At 47.8% G+C, this 14,630-nt stretch overlaps 1 protein-coding gene across 1 annotated transcript in view; it reads left to right on the forward strand.

The window, feature by feature from the left end:
- The window catches only part of VPS53 (VPS53 subunit of GARP complex), a 47,233-nt gene that overhangs the window by 26,281 nt on the left and 6,322 nt on the right, over nt 1-14,630 (forward strand). The window contains exons 12-19 of the mRNA XM_063296165.1: nt 1,911-2,012; nt 3,621-3,715; nt 4,263-4,505; nt 6,432-6,582; nt 7,790-7,872; nt 10,802-10,880; nt 12,552-12,700; nt 13,545-13,614. Of these exons, the coding sequence (XP_063152235.1) occupies nt 1,911-2,012; nt 3,621-3,715; nt 4,263-4,505; nt 6,432-6,582; nt 7,790-7,872; nt 10,802-10,880; nt 12,552-12,700; nt 13,545-13,614 (972 nt within the window). The remainder of the gene's footprint in view (nt 1-1,910; nt 2,013-3,620; nt 3,716-4,262; nt 4,506-6,431; nt 6,583-7,789; nt 7,873-10,801; nt 10,881-12,551; nt 12,701-13,544; nt 13,615-14,630) is intronic.

A 14,630-nucleotide genomic window follows, 5' to 3' on the forward strand; every position in this document is an offset into this window, starting at 1 on the left:
TTTTTAATTTATTGCCTGCCTTTATTTTATTCTATTTTTTTACAACTCAAGGCCGTGTACATAATGTTCCTCTTTCCCCACGACAACAACCCTGGGAGGTGGGTTGAGCTGAGAGAGGGACTGGCCCAAGGTCACCCAGCCGGCTTCCAGGCCCAAGGCGGGACTAGAACTCTCCTACCACGCCTGATTGGCTCTTGGGCTGAGAGGGAGGGACTGGCCCAAGGTCACCCAGCCGGCTTTCATGCCCGAGGCGGGACTAGAACTCTCTTACCACGCCTGATAGGCTCTTGGGCTGAGAGAGGGACTGGCCCAAGGTCACCCAGCCGGCTTTCGTGCCTAAGGCGGGACTAGAACTCTCATACCACGCCTGATTGGCTCTTGGGCTGAGAGAGGGACTGGCCCAAGGTCACCCAGCCGGCTTCCAGGCCCAAGGCGGGACTAGAACTCTCCTACCACGCCTGATTGGCTCTTGGGCTGAGAGAGAGAGGGACTGGCCCAGGGTCACCCAGCTGGCTCTCGTGCCCAAGGCGGTCCTAAAACTCACAATCTCCCAATTTCTGGCCTGTTATCTTTAACCACTACAGGTAGTCCTTGACTTACGACCGTTTGCTTCATGACAGTCTGAAGTCACAATGGCTTCAGAATGGCAAAATGTCACACCACCACTCCGTGGTCACAAGATTGCATTTCAGGTGCTTGGCAACCGGCTCGCATTTATGACCAGTTGCAGCATCCTGTGGTCACGTGATTGCATTTTGCGACTTTTTTGCCGTTTTCCAGCAAAAAACGCCCACTGGGGAAGCTGGATTTGCTTAACGACTGCTGTAAAAATGGTTGTAAAATCAGGTCCGGTCATGGGGTGACTTGACTTACGACCGCAATGGCTTACGATGGAAATTCCAATCCCAACTGTGGTCATAAGTTGAGGACTACCTGCACTCCAAACTGATTATTATTAATAATAATAATAATCATTAATAAGTTGTTTAGCCCCATTAATGATTTCTAGCACATAAGAAGGGCTCATGCTGTTAGGACCTCCAGATCTGATCCCAAAATAATGCTTTCCTTGGGCGGCTCTGGAGAAGAGCAAAGCATGCATTGGTCTTCAGGGAGAGGATGGCAGCAGTCTACCTGAAGTCAGCAAGATAGGAAAGGAGGAGAGGGGACCAAGGTGTTGCGGATTCTTGAGGGCTACCTGATGGGAAGGAATGGGGGAGATGGGCGGTGGCAAAATTTGAAAAACAAACAAATAAATAAATGGACTTCACGCCTTGGGGTGCAGCTACTCAGCTAGAGCAATGCCCTTTGAGGGACATTAGGTCCATGTGACACAATACAGGTAGTCCTCGACTTACGACCATTTGTTTAGCGACCGTTCAAAGTTATGATGGCGCTGAAAAAAGTGACGACTTGTCCTCACACTAATGACTGTTGTAGCATCCCTGCAGTCAGGTGATCCAAATTCAGGCACTTGGCAACCAGCACATATTTACAACAGTTGCCATTTACGACCTTCCCAGCCAGCTTCTGACGAGCAAAATTGAACGGGAACCATGTGATTCATTTAATGACTGGCAAAAAAGGTCGTATGATCGGGTGCTGTCCCATGATGGCTTGCTTAATGGCCGTACTGCATTTTATGGTCCCTATGGTGGTCATAAGTCGAGGACTATTGTACAGCACATGGAGAAAGGAAGACTCCATGTGAAAAGGAAATGCTGGAAGGCAGAGAGTTGAGGGTCAGAGGCAAAGACCCCTTGCTTCTTTGAACCTCAGAACAAGAAACACAGCCCTGATTCCAAGTCCTTTAAAAGGATCTGGGGAGCTCAAAACCTGGACTGTTTATTTCCAAGAGGAACCAAGCCAGAGTCACCTTTTCCCTTGAACCTCCTGTCTTCCTCTGCCAGAAGAAGCCGGAGCCACCCCCGCCCTCCACCAACCCTTTCCTAGAGGACCCGTCTGTGCTGGAGGAGGATGAAGCCCCATCTGAAAGGGCTGATGTGGATAAAGTAAGTGCAGGTGTTCCTGAGATTCCGTATTTCTCCCAAACAAACCGGTGGGCCTTTTCCCTTCTCTCGTCCAGACATTGGTATGCGTTGGACTAGAATTCCAGCTGTGCTGGATTCCCTTCGGCTGAGGATGCTACGGATCTCGGTTCCCTAGACAGAGCAAGGGGTGGGAGGAGACAGCCTTCACAACGACTTCTTCCCCTCTCCAGCCCCAGCGTTTCGTCTTTCAGATTTCTTATGCAGTCCTGTGAAAGTTTAGGACATAAGCACTTTGGATATTGTCTACTCCGGCCTTCCTCAGCCTGATTGAGGTGATGGACATTGATGTCCAACCCATCTGGAGAGCATTAGGTTAGTGAAGGTACCTGAGATGTTGAGACAGGACAAAAGGTGGAGGGGAGATATGCTATCTGTGGGTCTAAAATGGAGAAGAACACAGAAATAAAGAGGACAAGATGCAGTTAGATTTTGCTTAAACATGAGAACCTTCCTGAAGGTCAAATCAGTGGAATAGTTGACCCATGGAGGTTGTGGGATCTCCATCTGTGGAGTTGCTTAGGAAGAGGCTAGACAGCCATCGCTCAAAAGTGGTTGAGTTGGTTTTCCTGCACATTGCAGAGGCTTGGACTCGATGGGCCTTGTAGTCCCTCCCAATCCCATGATTCTGGGCACTGCATGTCCAGAAGGATATTGATAGGTGACAACAGGTTCAGAGAAGGGCGATGAAGGTGATCCAGGCACTTGAGAACGTATCCTTTGTGGAGGAAGTGGGATGTTCCATCTGGAGAAATGAAGATGGAGAAGAGATGTGATTTCAGCATCGAGGTCCATAAAGGGAAGCCACAGGGAATATGGTCAGGAGCTCCCTTACATGGACACAGGGACCAGGGCCAGAAATAGTGGGTAAATGCTACAACCACCCCGATTTCGCTGAGATGGGCGGCTATAGAAATCAATCAAATAAATAAATTTCAACTGGATATATGGAAAAAGTTCCCGACAGCAAGATCTGTCCAGCAATGAAAGAGTCTAAATATGGAGGTAGGGGGTTCTCCATTTCTGGAGTTTTTAAAGCTAGATAGCCCCCTGTCACGGATGATTTGTTGGTTTGCCTGCACGTTTCAGAGGGCTGGGCCAGATAATCTTCGTGGTCCTTCCAACTCACCGGTTTTATGATTCTCTGGCTGGAGACGACATCCAAGCACGAGCTGGAATGGGCTGGGAATAGAAGGAAATTCAGCATGTTTGATGCTTCAAAGGAGGATCGGCGAGCTGCGTATTCTCTCCTCCTCTCATTTTTGTTTAATTCAATATTGTTACCAATGTCTACTAATTTTCTAGGTATACCCCCTTGTTTAAAAAACCATGCTTGCCAGTTGAATTGCCATCAACTAGACTATTAAAAGAAACAGAGGCAAAATCAAATATACCCAGACCCTAATTCTTTATGAAATTACAGAATAAATATAGCTATTGGTATGTATGTAAGTATGCATGTATTTATTATTAGCCCAGGGAATTAACAAAGTGAAGCAAGTGTACACCGAGGTAGTGGAATGCTTTTCCTGTGGACCTGTATTGTATTTTATGATCTTTTTTTTTTCCTAGCCACAGAAGCCGAAAGTTCCAAACAACCCATTTCACGGTCTTGTTTCTAAGTGCTTTGAACCGCATCTGTATGTCTACATTGAATCTCAGGATAGGTGATTGACAATTATTTGCAAGTTGTTTGCCTTGGGGGGCGCAGGGGGGGAAGCATGGCCAATTTAAAAAAATACAAAAGTGTGCCTATTTGCGATCTGGGCCTTTGAATATCTAAAGAAGTGTTTCTCAACCTCGGTAACTTTAAGATGGGTGGACTTCAACTCCCATCTTAAAGCAGGCTGGCTGGGGAATTCTGGGAGTTGAAGTCCACCCATCTTCAAGCTGCCAAGGTTGAGAAACACTGCCCCAGAGATTAGTCTTGCCCAACCCTGCTGGCCTTTCACAAGGCATTGAAAACCTGGTTTGCCATCAAGCCTGGGCCCCTGAAATGGTGAGCCCATTTCTTTGCTAACGGAGTGTTCTTGGCTGCTATGTTATTTTATGTTATTTCTGTTGTTTTTAAATTCAGTTTTTTTTAATTATGCATTTATTCTTTTTTTAACTGTTAACCACCCAGAGTCATGCATATGAGTGACCATATAAATGTATTGAATGAATTAATTAATTAATTGGGGTTGTTGTGTTTCGATTCTCATTGGACTTCAGAAACCTTGGAGAGCTGATTGACCGGTTCGTGGGGGATTTCAAAGCCCAGGGCCCCCCCAAGCCAAACATGGATGAGGGTGGGGCCGTTTTGCCCAGCTGTGCCGACCTCTTCGTCTATTACAAGAAATGCATGGTCCAATGCTCACAGCTAAGCACCGGAGAGCCGATGATTGCCCTGACCACCATATTCCAGAAATATCTGCGGGAATATGCCTGGAAGATCCTCTCGGGAAATTTACCCAAGTGAGTTTTTAGCCCCATCGGATGATGAGCCACCTTCTTACCGTTTTGTTGGGATCAAGGTCCTGATTTTTCCCAAGTCCTGGAGCCTGCAGGGAGCTTTGAAAAGCCCACTGGCATTCTCCACCAAGGAGAAGATGGGAAACCACCCAGAGCCATTTTGAGATGGGTGGTATAAAAATACAATAAATAAAATGAAATAAAAACTTAGGTTCCCAGCTTGCAAGCCTTCCCGATGTCTGGATTTCAGCTTCTGCAATTCTCAGCAATATGGACTAGGGAATTCTGGGTGCTGAAGTCCAGTGTGGTGAAGGTGTTGGACTGGCCCTGGGGAGATCCATGGAAACTCCCTGGCTGACTCTGGGCCAGTCCCTTGCAAGTCAACCTACCTTGCAGGGTTGTTGAAGAAAATAGGGGGAGGGAGCTCTGTGCTGGTAGTCCTCGACTTAAGACCACAATTGGGACCGGAACATCTGTTGCTAAGTGATGCAGTTATTAAGTGAGTCATTCCCAATTTTATGACCTTCTTTGCTGTGGTCGTTAAGCAAATCACTGTGGTTGTTAAGTGAATCACGTGGTTCCCCATTGATTTTGCTTGTGGGGAGCCAGCTGGGAAGGTCACAAATGGTGATCACGTGATCCCAAGGATGCTGTCGTAAATACATGCCTGTTGCCAAGTGCCCGAAATTTGATCACGTGACTGTGGGGACGCTGTGCTGGTTGTAAGTGTGAGGACCAGTCGCAAGTCACTTTTTCCAGTGCCTTTGTAAGTTCAAACGGTCGCTAAATGAATGGTTGTAAGTCGAGGACTACCTATATACACTGCCTTGAAGGAAAGGCACAATGTATATTAAAAAGCAAGGCCAGTGTGGTGTCTTGGTGAAGGTGCTGGACTAGGAGTGGGGAGATCAGGGTTCTGGTCTCCCCCAGCCATGGAGGTTCCCTGGGGGACTTTGGACCAGGGACACACTCTCGGTCCAGCCTACCTCACAGGGTTGTTATTTGAGAAAATGGGAGGAGGGAGTGCTCTAAAGGCCACCTTGATCTCCTGAAGGAAAGGCAGATGTAACTCTAACAAATAAAGGATCAAGAAACAAGCTGGAGAATGCCTAGTTTGGAAAAGGGTGTTCTTAGCTTGAGACCCTCAATGAAAACTGCAGATGGACTTCACGCTTCATGGTATTTTTTTTTAAAGCTTTATTTTCATCAGAATGTAGTTAAAATACAGAACAGTAAATACAGTAAAGATAGAAGATAGCATTAAAAGAAGGAAGACACAGACTATAAATGTGAAAGTAGAAAGAAGATAAGAAATGACTCCTGGCTATCCCAATTACAGATACACATATAACTGAAATAAATTAACCTCTTACCACTAATTTACCCATATCAACATTATTTCTACGCACATGGTATTTTTATTTTGGAGATCTGAGGCCCACCAAACATCCCTCGACGAAGACCGGTGGCCCACATTACTTGCAATTCTCTTTCAGAGGCTCTCGGCTTCTGTCCGGCTTGGCCCTGCCAAGCTGATGTTGTATTTTGGGGTTCATCGCTCTTTTCCATCTCCCATAACATCCACCCAGCCAGTTTGATCACGCAGGGTTGGCGCACTCTACGTTCCTTCAGTTCAACGATGCCATCTCAGGATCCCGGAAGCACGCCTCCTCAGTTGCAGCCCCTGCCCTCTGGAACGAGGTTCCCCCGAAATCCAGCCGGCCCCCGCTCTGCTGTTGTTCAGAAGAGCCATGAAGACCTGGATCTCCCCCCAGGTCCTTGCAAGGAAGACCCCTCAGCTCATTGTGCTTGCCATGTTGTATTGACTTTATTGTAATTTCTTTGATAGTTGTGAGCCGCCCAGAGTCACGGGGAGTCGGGCAGCATGCCAGTTTAATAAATTATTACTATTATTTCCCACCACAACAGGACCACCAGCACCAGCAGCAGCGGCCTGACCATCACCAGCTTGCTAAAGGAGAAGGACGGTTCCGAGGTGGCCAAATTCACAGTAGAAGAACTCTGCCTGATCTGCAGCATTCTAAGCACGGCTGAGTACTGCTTGGCTACCACGCAGCAGGTGAGGGCACCGCGGCCTTCCCCTGGGGCTTTGCCACACGCCAGTTCTGACTCTTGGTGGAGAAATGTGCTTCTTGGCAGACCCCGGGGTTTACAGGTAGTCCTCGACTTACGACCGTTTGTTTAACGACGCTCCGAAGTTACGACAGCCTCGAAATGGGTGCTTTGTGGCCGGTAAAGCACTTCCGAGCATCGCAAAACATTGCAACCCCCCCACGGCCACATGATCGCCTTTGGGGCACCTGGCAACCTGCTTGCGTTTATGACCAGTTGCAGCATCCCGTGGTCACGTGATCACATTCTGCGATTTTTTTTTTTTTTGCCGTTTTCCAGCAAAAAACACCCATTGGGGAAGCTGGATACATTTAATGGCCATGATGATTTGCTTAACAGCCGCTGTAAAAATGGTTGTAAAGTCGGGTCCAGTCACGTGGGGGACTCGACTTATGACCACAATGACTTACGATGGAAATTTTGGTCCCGATTGTGGTCGTAAGTCGAGGACTACCTGTCCTATTAGGCTGCCAAGGTGGAGAAGCTTCTGCTTGAAATCCTGGGTCACCACCATTCAGGATTGTAGGGCCAGGCAATTTGGTGATCTGGCTTGCTCCAGGCCCCGCTTCCCCAAGTCAGAAAGAGTGCTGAAACACCAACTGTCCCACAAAAGAAAGCCCCTAAGTTTCTAGCACTCATGACTCTAAGCTAATGAAAGGACCCTGATCCTTCAGCCAGGATGCTGGAAAGTCGAGGGAGGGCAGGTACAAATTTCTGGGGGTATTTTAATGTGGATTCAGGGCAGGGAGGGGGTGCCTGTTCCCCAGTTTTCAGCTTGTCCTTTTCATATTGTTTTATACTGACAACCAGCAAGGACGCACGTATTTGCCTTCCTGCTGTTTTTCTGGCCAGCGATGCAGGGCAGGGGACAGATGAAAGAGGGGCTGGATTGCCTCGTGGTATCTGTCACGTCCCCAGCTCGGTATGAACTTTGTTTAGGGCAGTGTTTCTCAACCTTGTCAACTTTGAGATGCGTGGACTTCAACTCCCAGAATTCCCCAGCCAGCTTTGCTTTGAATTCCGAGAGTTGAAGTCCACGCATCTTAAAGTTGACAAGGTTGAGAAACACTGGTTTAGGGACTGGAGCTGTGGAATAGCTGAATATTACAGGGAAATGCTGTATTTGGCCTCTGTTCTCTCCTCTGTTGCCCCAGCTTGAAGAAAAACTCAAAGAGAAGGTGGACACCAGCCTGGTCGAAAGAATCACGCTGATGGGAGAGATGGACACTTTCAGCACGTATGTCCCTGGCGCCAAGACACGCCTCGTTCGCTGTTCGCTCAGGGCCTCGCCGCTTTTCTCCAGCAGGCAGACTGGGGGCTCAGACACTCTGCTGGGGTTTTCTGTAAAATTGGAGTTCTGTCTTTCCTGTTTGCAACAGCCCTGCCAAAGCCCTGAGTGTTTCCTGCTGTGTGGATGCTGGTTTTAATCTGGGATGCCCCCCCACCCACATAGCCAGGCCCACGCGTTGGCCCTTGGCTGCCTCCCCCCGAGATCTCTAGCAGAGGTTGCCAAATTGCAATGCTTGCCATGACAGCCGTGGGAAACAATTAAACCCGTGTAGTGTGACGTAAAACCACCCTCCAGTCCAGCTCGCCTCCCGGTGTCTTTGTGGAACCGTGCTGTCAGTCTGATTTATTTTATTTATTTTACCGTTTGTGTAGCCTGCTCAAGGAGAGACAGTTGTGTGCAGCCATTAGAGGCACCAGGCTAGAAACTGGGAGACCGTGAGTTCTAGTCCTGCCTTGGGCACAAAGCCACTGGGGTGATTTTGGGCCAGTCCCCAACTCTCAGCTCTAGAAAAAAGACAAGGGCAAAACAATTCCAAAAAATGGTGCCAAGAAAACTGCAGGAGCTGCAGGTAGTCCTCACTTAACGACCATTCGTTTAGTGATGGTTCAGACTTACGACAGTGCTGAAAACCCGACTTATGATCGGTCCTCACATTTATGACCATCACAGCATCTCTGTGGTCACGTAATCACGATTTGGGTGCTTGGCAACTGGTTCGCACTTACGGCCGTGGCAGTGTCCACAGTCATGTGATCGCTATTTTCGACCTTCCCAGCTGGCTTCTGGCAAGCAAAATCAGTGGGGAATCATGTGATTCACTTAATGAGCATGTGGTTCGCTTAACGACCGTTGCAAAAAATTTTGTAAAATCAGGTCAGATTCGCTTACTGACCACTTCACTTAGTAACCAAAATTCCGGTCCAACTTGTGGTCCTTAAGTGAGGACTACCTGTAGTCCATGTAGTCTCCAAGAGTCAAGACAAAATAAAAGGCTGCCCAAATCCAGAGTCTCTGAATGAGAGACAAGGCATTAAAAAGAATGTTTTGCCACTGTCTCCTTGGGAATCTCTTTTTAACTTTCCAGTCAAGACTATAGTCACAGGATCTCCTAGTGGTCTCCCATCCATGTATTAATCAGGCCAGAATCTGCTTTGCTCCTCTGGATTAGCCAAGGCTGTGTCGGATTTAGCACACACTGAGAGCAGCGGTGTTTTCGCTTATTTTTATTTATTTTATTTTATTTTATTTATTTATCAAATTTGTCACTGCCCATCTCCTCCGAGCGAAGGAACTCTGGGCGGTTTACAATATAAAATAATAAATATATAATAAAATTTCAATATAAAGCACACTATAAAACAATTTGGTTTAAAGGTATCTGGTTTAAAAGTAGCCGAAATGAAAGTGCATGTTTTTGCCCTGGCTTCTCCCCCGGTGCTGCTCAGGCCTTAGGTGGGTGGAAAAGGTTCTGGAAAAGTGCAGGGGGGGCTCAGCACGCACCCTGATGGCCCCCTCGGGAAGCGGTTCAGCCGTCCCCGGCAGTTTAATGACCGCATTAAAGGGTCGATAATTACGAGGCTCCTGGCAGTTTATCTGGGGGGGACGGAAAAAAAAGAGAGGGCCTCAGGGCAGCTGAATCTAGGCCGGGCCTTTCCAGAGGTGTCGGGCAAACAAGTCCCGTCTCACTCCTTGAGTCAGCTGTTTGGGGAGAGATGGGAGATGCAGTCCCACGATGGCTTGGGGAGGTCCAAGCTGGTGTGCCCAAGAGCAGGACCCACCAAGCGTTAAAGAACGAGAAGTGGGGAATGAGTAAAGGAGGTAAACGCCCGTTGATGGCATTACGTTCCGCCATGGCCCAGGGGAGCTGGATAAAGTCCTCCCCTGCAGCAGAAAACTAGCCTGTCAGGGAGAGAAGGCTGAGCAGTTTTCTCCAGCTTTCTGGTTTTCTGTCTGCAGGGATTTTTGTAGAAATACTTGCACTCCGCAACACAAACCCCAGTTGTTTCTTTTTCTTTTTCTCTTTCTCTTTTTTCCTTTTCCTTTTCCTTTTTCTCTTTCTTTTTCTTTTTTCATTTTTTTCTTTTTCTTTTTCTTTTTCTTTTCCTTTTTTCTTTCTCTTTCTTTTTTTCTTTTTCTTTTTCCTTTTCCTTTTTCTCTTTTTTCCTTTTCCTTTTCCTTTTTCTCTTTCTCTTTTTCCCTTTCATTTTCTTTTTCTTCTTCTTTTTTAGTCTGAAGTGGTAGAAGCCTGTCTGTTCAGTGGGGATTAGGCCATTATAGAAACAGCCCCCTCTTTATTTAACTCACTCTTGTTGTTCTAACTTTCCTGGTGATTTTACTTTTTTTCCAGACTGCAAATAGAAGTGCAGGTAGCCCTCACTTAATGACCACAATCAGGACCAGAAAACTGGTTGTTAAGCGATGTGGTCGTTAAGTGAGTCACCACATGACTGGACCTGATTTTCCAACCGTTTTTACGACGTCCGTTAAGTGAATCACCACAGTCGTTAAGCGAATCCAGCTTCCCCAAGGGACACTTTTTGCCAAAAAAGGTCACAAATCACAATCACGTGAGTGCAGGATGCTGCAACTGGTCATAAATGCGAGCCGGCAGCCAAGTGCCCGAGTTGCGATCCTGTGACTGCAGGGGTGGTGTGATGTTTTGCGACAGTCATAAGTGTGAGTACAGGTTGTATAGCACTTTTTCCGAGGCTGTCGTAACTTCAGACTGTCATTAAACAAATGGTCGTTAAGTGAGGACTACCTGTAAAGAATAATGCCTAATGACATTAAGAGTAGAGCTCAGGCTTCTGGACAAGAACCTGGTTCACAAATAAAAGCCTATGCCTTTTTTTTTTTCTTTCTCTCCCTTTTTCAGAGTAATTTCCAGCAGCATCCAGCTTCTGGTGCAGGACTTGGATGGGGCCTGTGATCCGGCGCTCACAGCCATGAGCAAAGTAAAGTCTTCAAGGAATTTGAGGAGGCTTTGAGGGTCTTTAGCCCACCCCACCCCACTCTGTGCAGGGATTTTGCAAGTTCTTTTTTTTTTTTTTCACCTAGCAAAAGCAGCTGGTCTTCTCTTTGGGGGTGGGGGAGAGACGCTCGACTCCCTTCTTGCCCCAAGCCCCCCGTTGTGTTCCCGTGGGGCCGTCCCGGTTGCCGAGAGAACCTGGAACTTGCGGGCTGGGGTTTTTTGAGCTGGAGGCGGCTTGGGGGGGAAAAAAAGACAGTTGTCATGCTCAAACTGGGAAAAGGCAATTTGAAGAGGGTGTAACAATTGCTAGGTTCATGCTGATCCCCAAGGCCATTGTTGTTGTGCCTGGGAGTTTTAAAACTTATTTTGGGGGTGGGGGGCTTGTCTGCAGAATGGAAGGGAATTTGGCTTGGGTTGGTGAAGTTTTAGTTTTGAAGTTCAGCTTCTTTATTCTTACTTTTCCCTCCTTTTCCCTGCCCTTTTCTTAGCTGCCCCTTTCTGTTCCTTTGGCGGGGAGGGATGGGTTGCCAACACCCCCCTTCTCCCTTTGCAAATACAGAGAGAAGTGGCAAAACACACAAGCCTTGCTGCACGGGTGGGGAATAGACTCAGCCTGGTTCTAGCTGTGACTCCTTTTTCCTCGTTCTTTCATTGCCGCTGGGCGTCCTGCATGGGTGGGTGCGAGCGCGCACGTATTCGGAAGGGCATGGGGTGGAAACACAATTCATGCAGGGTACATATTTTGAGATAAGATTTTATTTTATTTGCTTTTCCCAGCCTGTCTCACCTGGCTCTTTCACCTTGTTTGCTTCTGAGTGTAGGGGTTGATATCGCTCTCTTCAGTAAGATTAGCAGGGCAGCTGAATTTCTAAGAGGAATCAAGTGTTTTCCAGATGTGGGGAATTCACTTGGGGCAGGACCCAAATCCAATATGTTAGTGGACGTCTGGTAACAGCGGCAAAGCTCTTGCACTGTCGCGCAGAGGTTAAATTAGGAAGTCAGGCGGTTGGGATGCAACTTTTTGCTTCCCTAAAAGTTTGGGCTCCCTCCCACATGTGAATATGTTTAATGCAGAGAAGCAAGGGACCCATGTGTGCTTCTCAAACCTGTTGGAAGAAGGAAAGGATTTTTAAATAATAATAATAATAATAGTACAGATAGTCCTCGACTTACAGCCACAATTGGGACTGGAACTTCCATTGCTAAGCAGTGCAGTTGTTAGGAGAGTCATGCCCAATTTTACAACCTTTTTTGCCATGGCTGTTAAGTGAATCACATGGTTCCCCACTGATGTTGCTTGTTGGAGCCTGGCTGGGAAGATCACGAACCATGATCACGTGAGCCTGGGGTGCTGCAACCATCGTAAATACATGCCAGTTGCCAAGCACCCGAATCGTGATCAAGTAACCATGGGAATGCTGTGATGGTTATAAGTGTGAGGACTGGTTGTAAGTCACTTTTTTCAGTGCTGTTGTAACTTCAAGCGGTCACTAAATGGATGGTCGTAAATTGAGGACTACCTGTAACAATAATAATCTATCCTCCAGATACTGCAGCCTGGGGAAGCGTACTGTAATTCTCTAGCTGCCCAGCTTGTGTTGGCTGAAATCTGTCTCCTTTTTAATTTTCTTGTAATTCTTACGGACCTCGGCAGATGCAGTGGCAGAATGTGGAACACGTCGGGGATCAGAGTCCCTATGTCACCTCGGCCATCTTGCACATTAAGCAGAACGTTCCCATCATCCGTGACAACCTGGCCTCCACCCGGAAGTATTTCACCCAGTTCTGCATCAAGTTTGCTAAGTGAGTCCCTTGCTTGGGGCTACAACTGTCGGCCTTACAGGGTAAACCAGATAGAATCACGACCAGATGAGCTATTTCCACTTTATTATAAGGCTACATTGACAGAATCTGGCAAGTCTGAAAGGACAAATCTCCCACCGTCTCCTTTACAGCCCAAGAAACTAGGGAGGGTCCCTTCTGAGCCTCTTTCTCCTGCCATTATGCAGCTGAGGGCTATGGTCCCTCTTACCTGACCATTCTCCAGGCAGCATCTCTTTCCCCCGTCTCCTTTACAGCCTGAGAAACTAGGGAGGGTCCCTCCTGAGCCTCTTTCCCCACCCATTATGCAGCTGTGGGCTATGCCGCCTCTTATCTGACCGTTCCTTAGGCAGCATCTCTTCCTCCTGTCTCCCAAGGTCATTCCCTCATACCATTACAAGAACCTAGGGAACAGGCATCTTGGACCATGCGGGAGGGGGGAGTTCCTTTGAATACAGAGGAATTAAACTTTGTGTGATTTTTAAAATTGGATCCATATCCTTCCCACTTGGAAAAGACACTTAAGAGGGATCTCGCAACTTCTCCCCCATCCCAGGAAATTTAAAAACAAGCCATTAAAAGTGTAGTTTGGATGCCTCAGATGAGAACAGTGCTGTTGACAGAATAGGCAGGTACGTTGGCCAGTGCGAAATCGTGGGAATGTGCTTCGACGTCTACAGCAGCATTTCTCAGCCTTAGCAGCTTCGAGATGTGTGAACTTCAACTCCCCCAGTTCCCCAGCCAGCATCTTAATGTTGCTGAGGCTGAGAAACGTTGGGTTAGATGGCGAGTGGGCAACCTTCATTTCTTCCCTTCTTTCCCACAGCTGTTTCATCCCCAAGTTCATTAACCACCTTTTCAAGTGCAAGCCGATCAGCATGGTAGGGGCCGAACAGGTGAGAATCCAAGTTCCAGTTTGGGGAAGGGGATTTTGGCAAAGAGCTGGGGGTGGGGGTGGTCAGAAGAACTGGCTTGATCGGAATGCGACATCCTGCTTTTGGGGTCACCAAACTGTTTCAGACCATTTGAGCATTTTGTTGATACCACTGGCAATCACAGTAGCCTCGTGTCTGTATTTCATTAGGGAGATTCCAGGTGCAGCAGGACAAACTCACACAAAGGAATTGGAACAGCCAAGCACCAGCCTGGCCTCAGGGCGACTGCCCAGGTTGGTGCCAGGTGGGCCTCATGAGGAATGTCTTGTGTGGGGCATCCAAAATACGTTGAAGGAATGTGACTCGTTCAGGGAGCGGCAGAAATTGCAGACCCGACCACTAGACCGATGCTCAGATGGAGAATGCACTTGGCTTTGGGGCTCCCTGAGCCTTGTTTCGGTTCTTCCTTTCTAAAATAGTGCCTCCTCTCCTCCGTGATTTTACCTCTTTGCTCTTTAAAACTCAGCCGTCTCCTCTCTCTCGCTGGTTGCGACCCCGTTGGCTTTCCTGGCAGATCCTGAAGGGATACGAGGTGGAAGGAGGGTGGAAGTGATAGGAGGTGGGAGCTTCTTGGTCCCCTTGCTCTGCCCTGTGCGGATTTTGCCAACCTCCTAGTCGGTCTTTGCTGTTTCAACTCTTTTCTTTAACGGTAATCAGGGAGGGAGGGAGGGTTTGTAAAAAGGGAAGGAGACAGGAAAGGAAAGGAAAGGACTGGGCCTGCTTTTCCCAAGGCCTCTTGTGGGATTTGTGGACTACTGTGAGATTCTGGCTGTCAAGTGTTTCCTGGGGCAACAAAAATAATCCCCCAGCAGAGATGCTCCTACCAGCTGGCCCAGTTGAGGAGGAGGTCTGCCCCGTGTTCTCCATTTGTGCAGCTGAAAAGAGCAGGAGCTGCTCAAAGACAGGCTAGGTTGTGGGGGGAAATGACAGACTGTGTAACCCTTCGAGGTAGACCGGGTTAAGAATCAGACCCTGCA

Source organism: Candoia aspera, chromosome 1 (assembly GCF_035149785.1).
Source record: "Candoia aspera isolate rCanAsp1 chromosome 1, rCanAsp1.hap2, whole genome shotgun sequence".
Taxonomy (NCBI): domain Eukaryota; kingdom Metazoa; phylum Chordata; class Lepidosauria; order Squamata; family Boidae; genus Candoia; species Candoia aspera.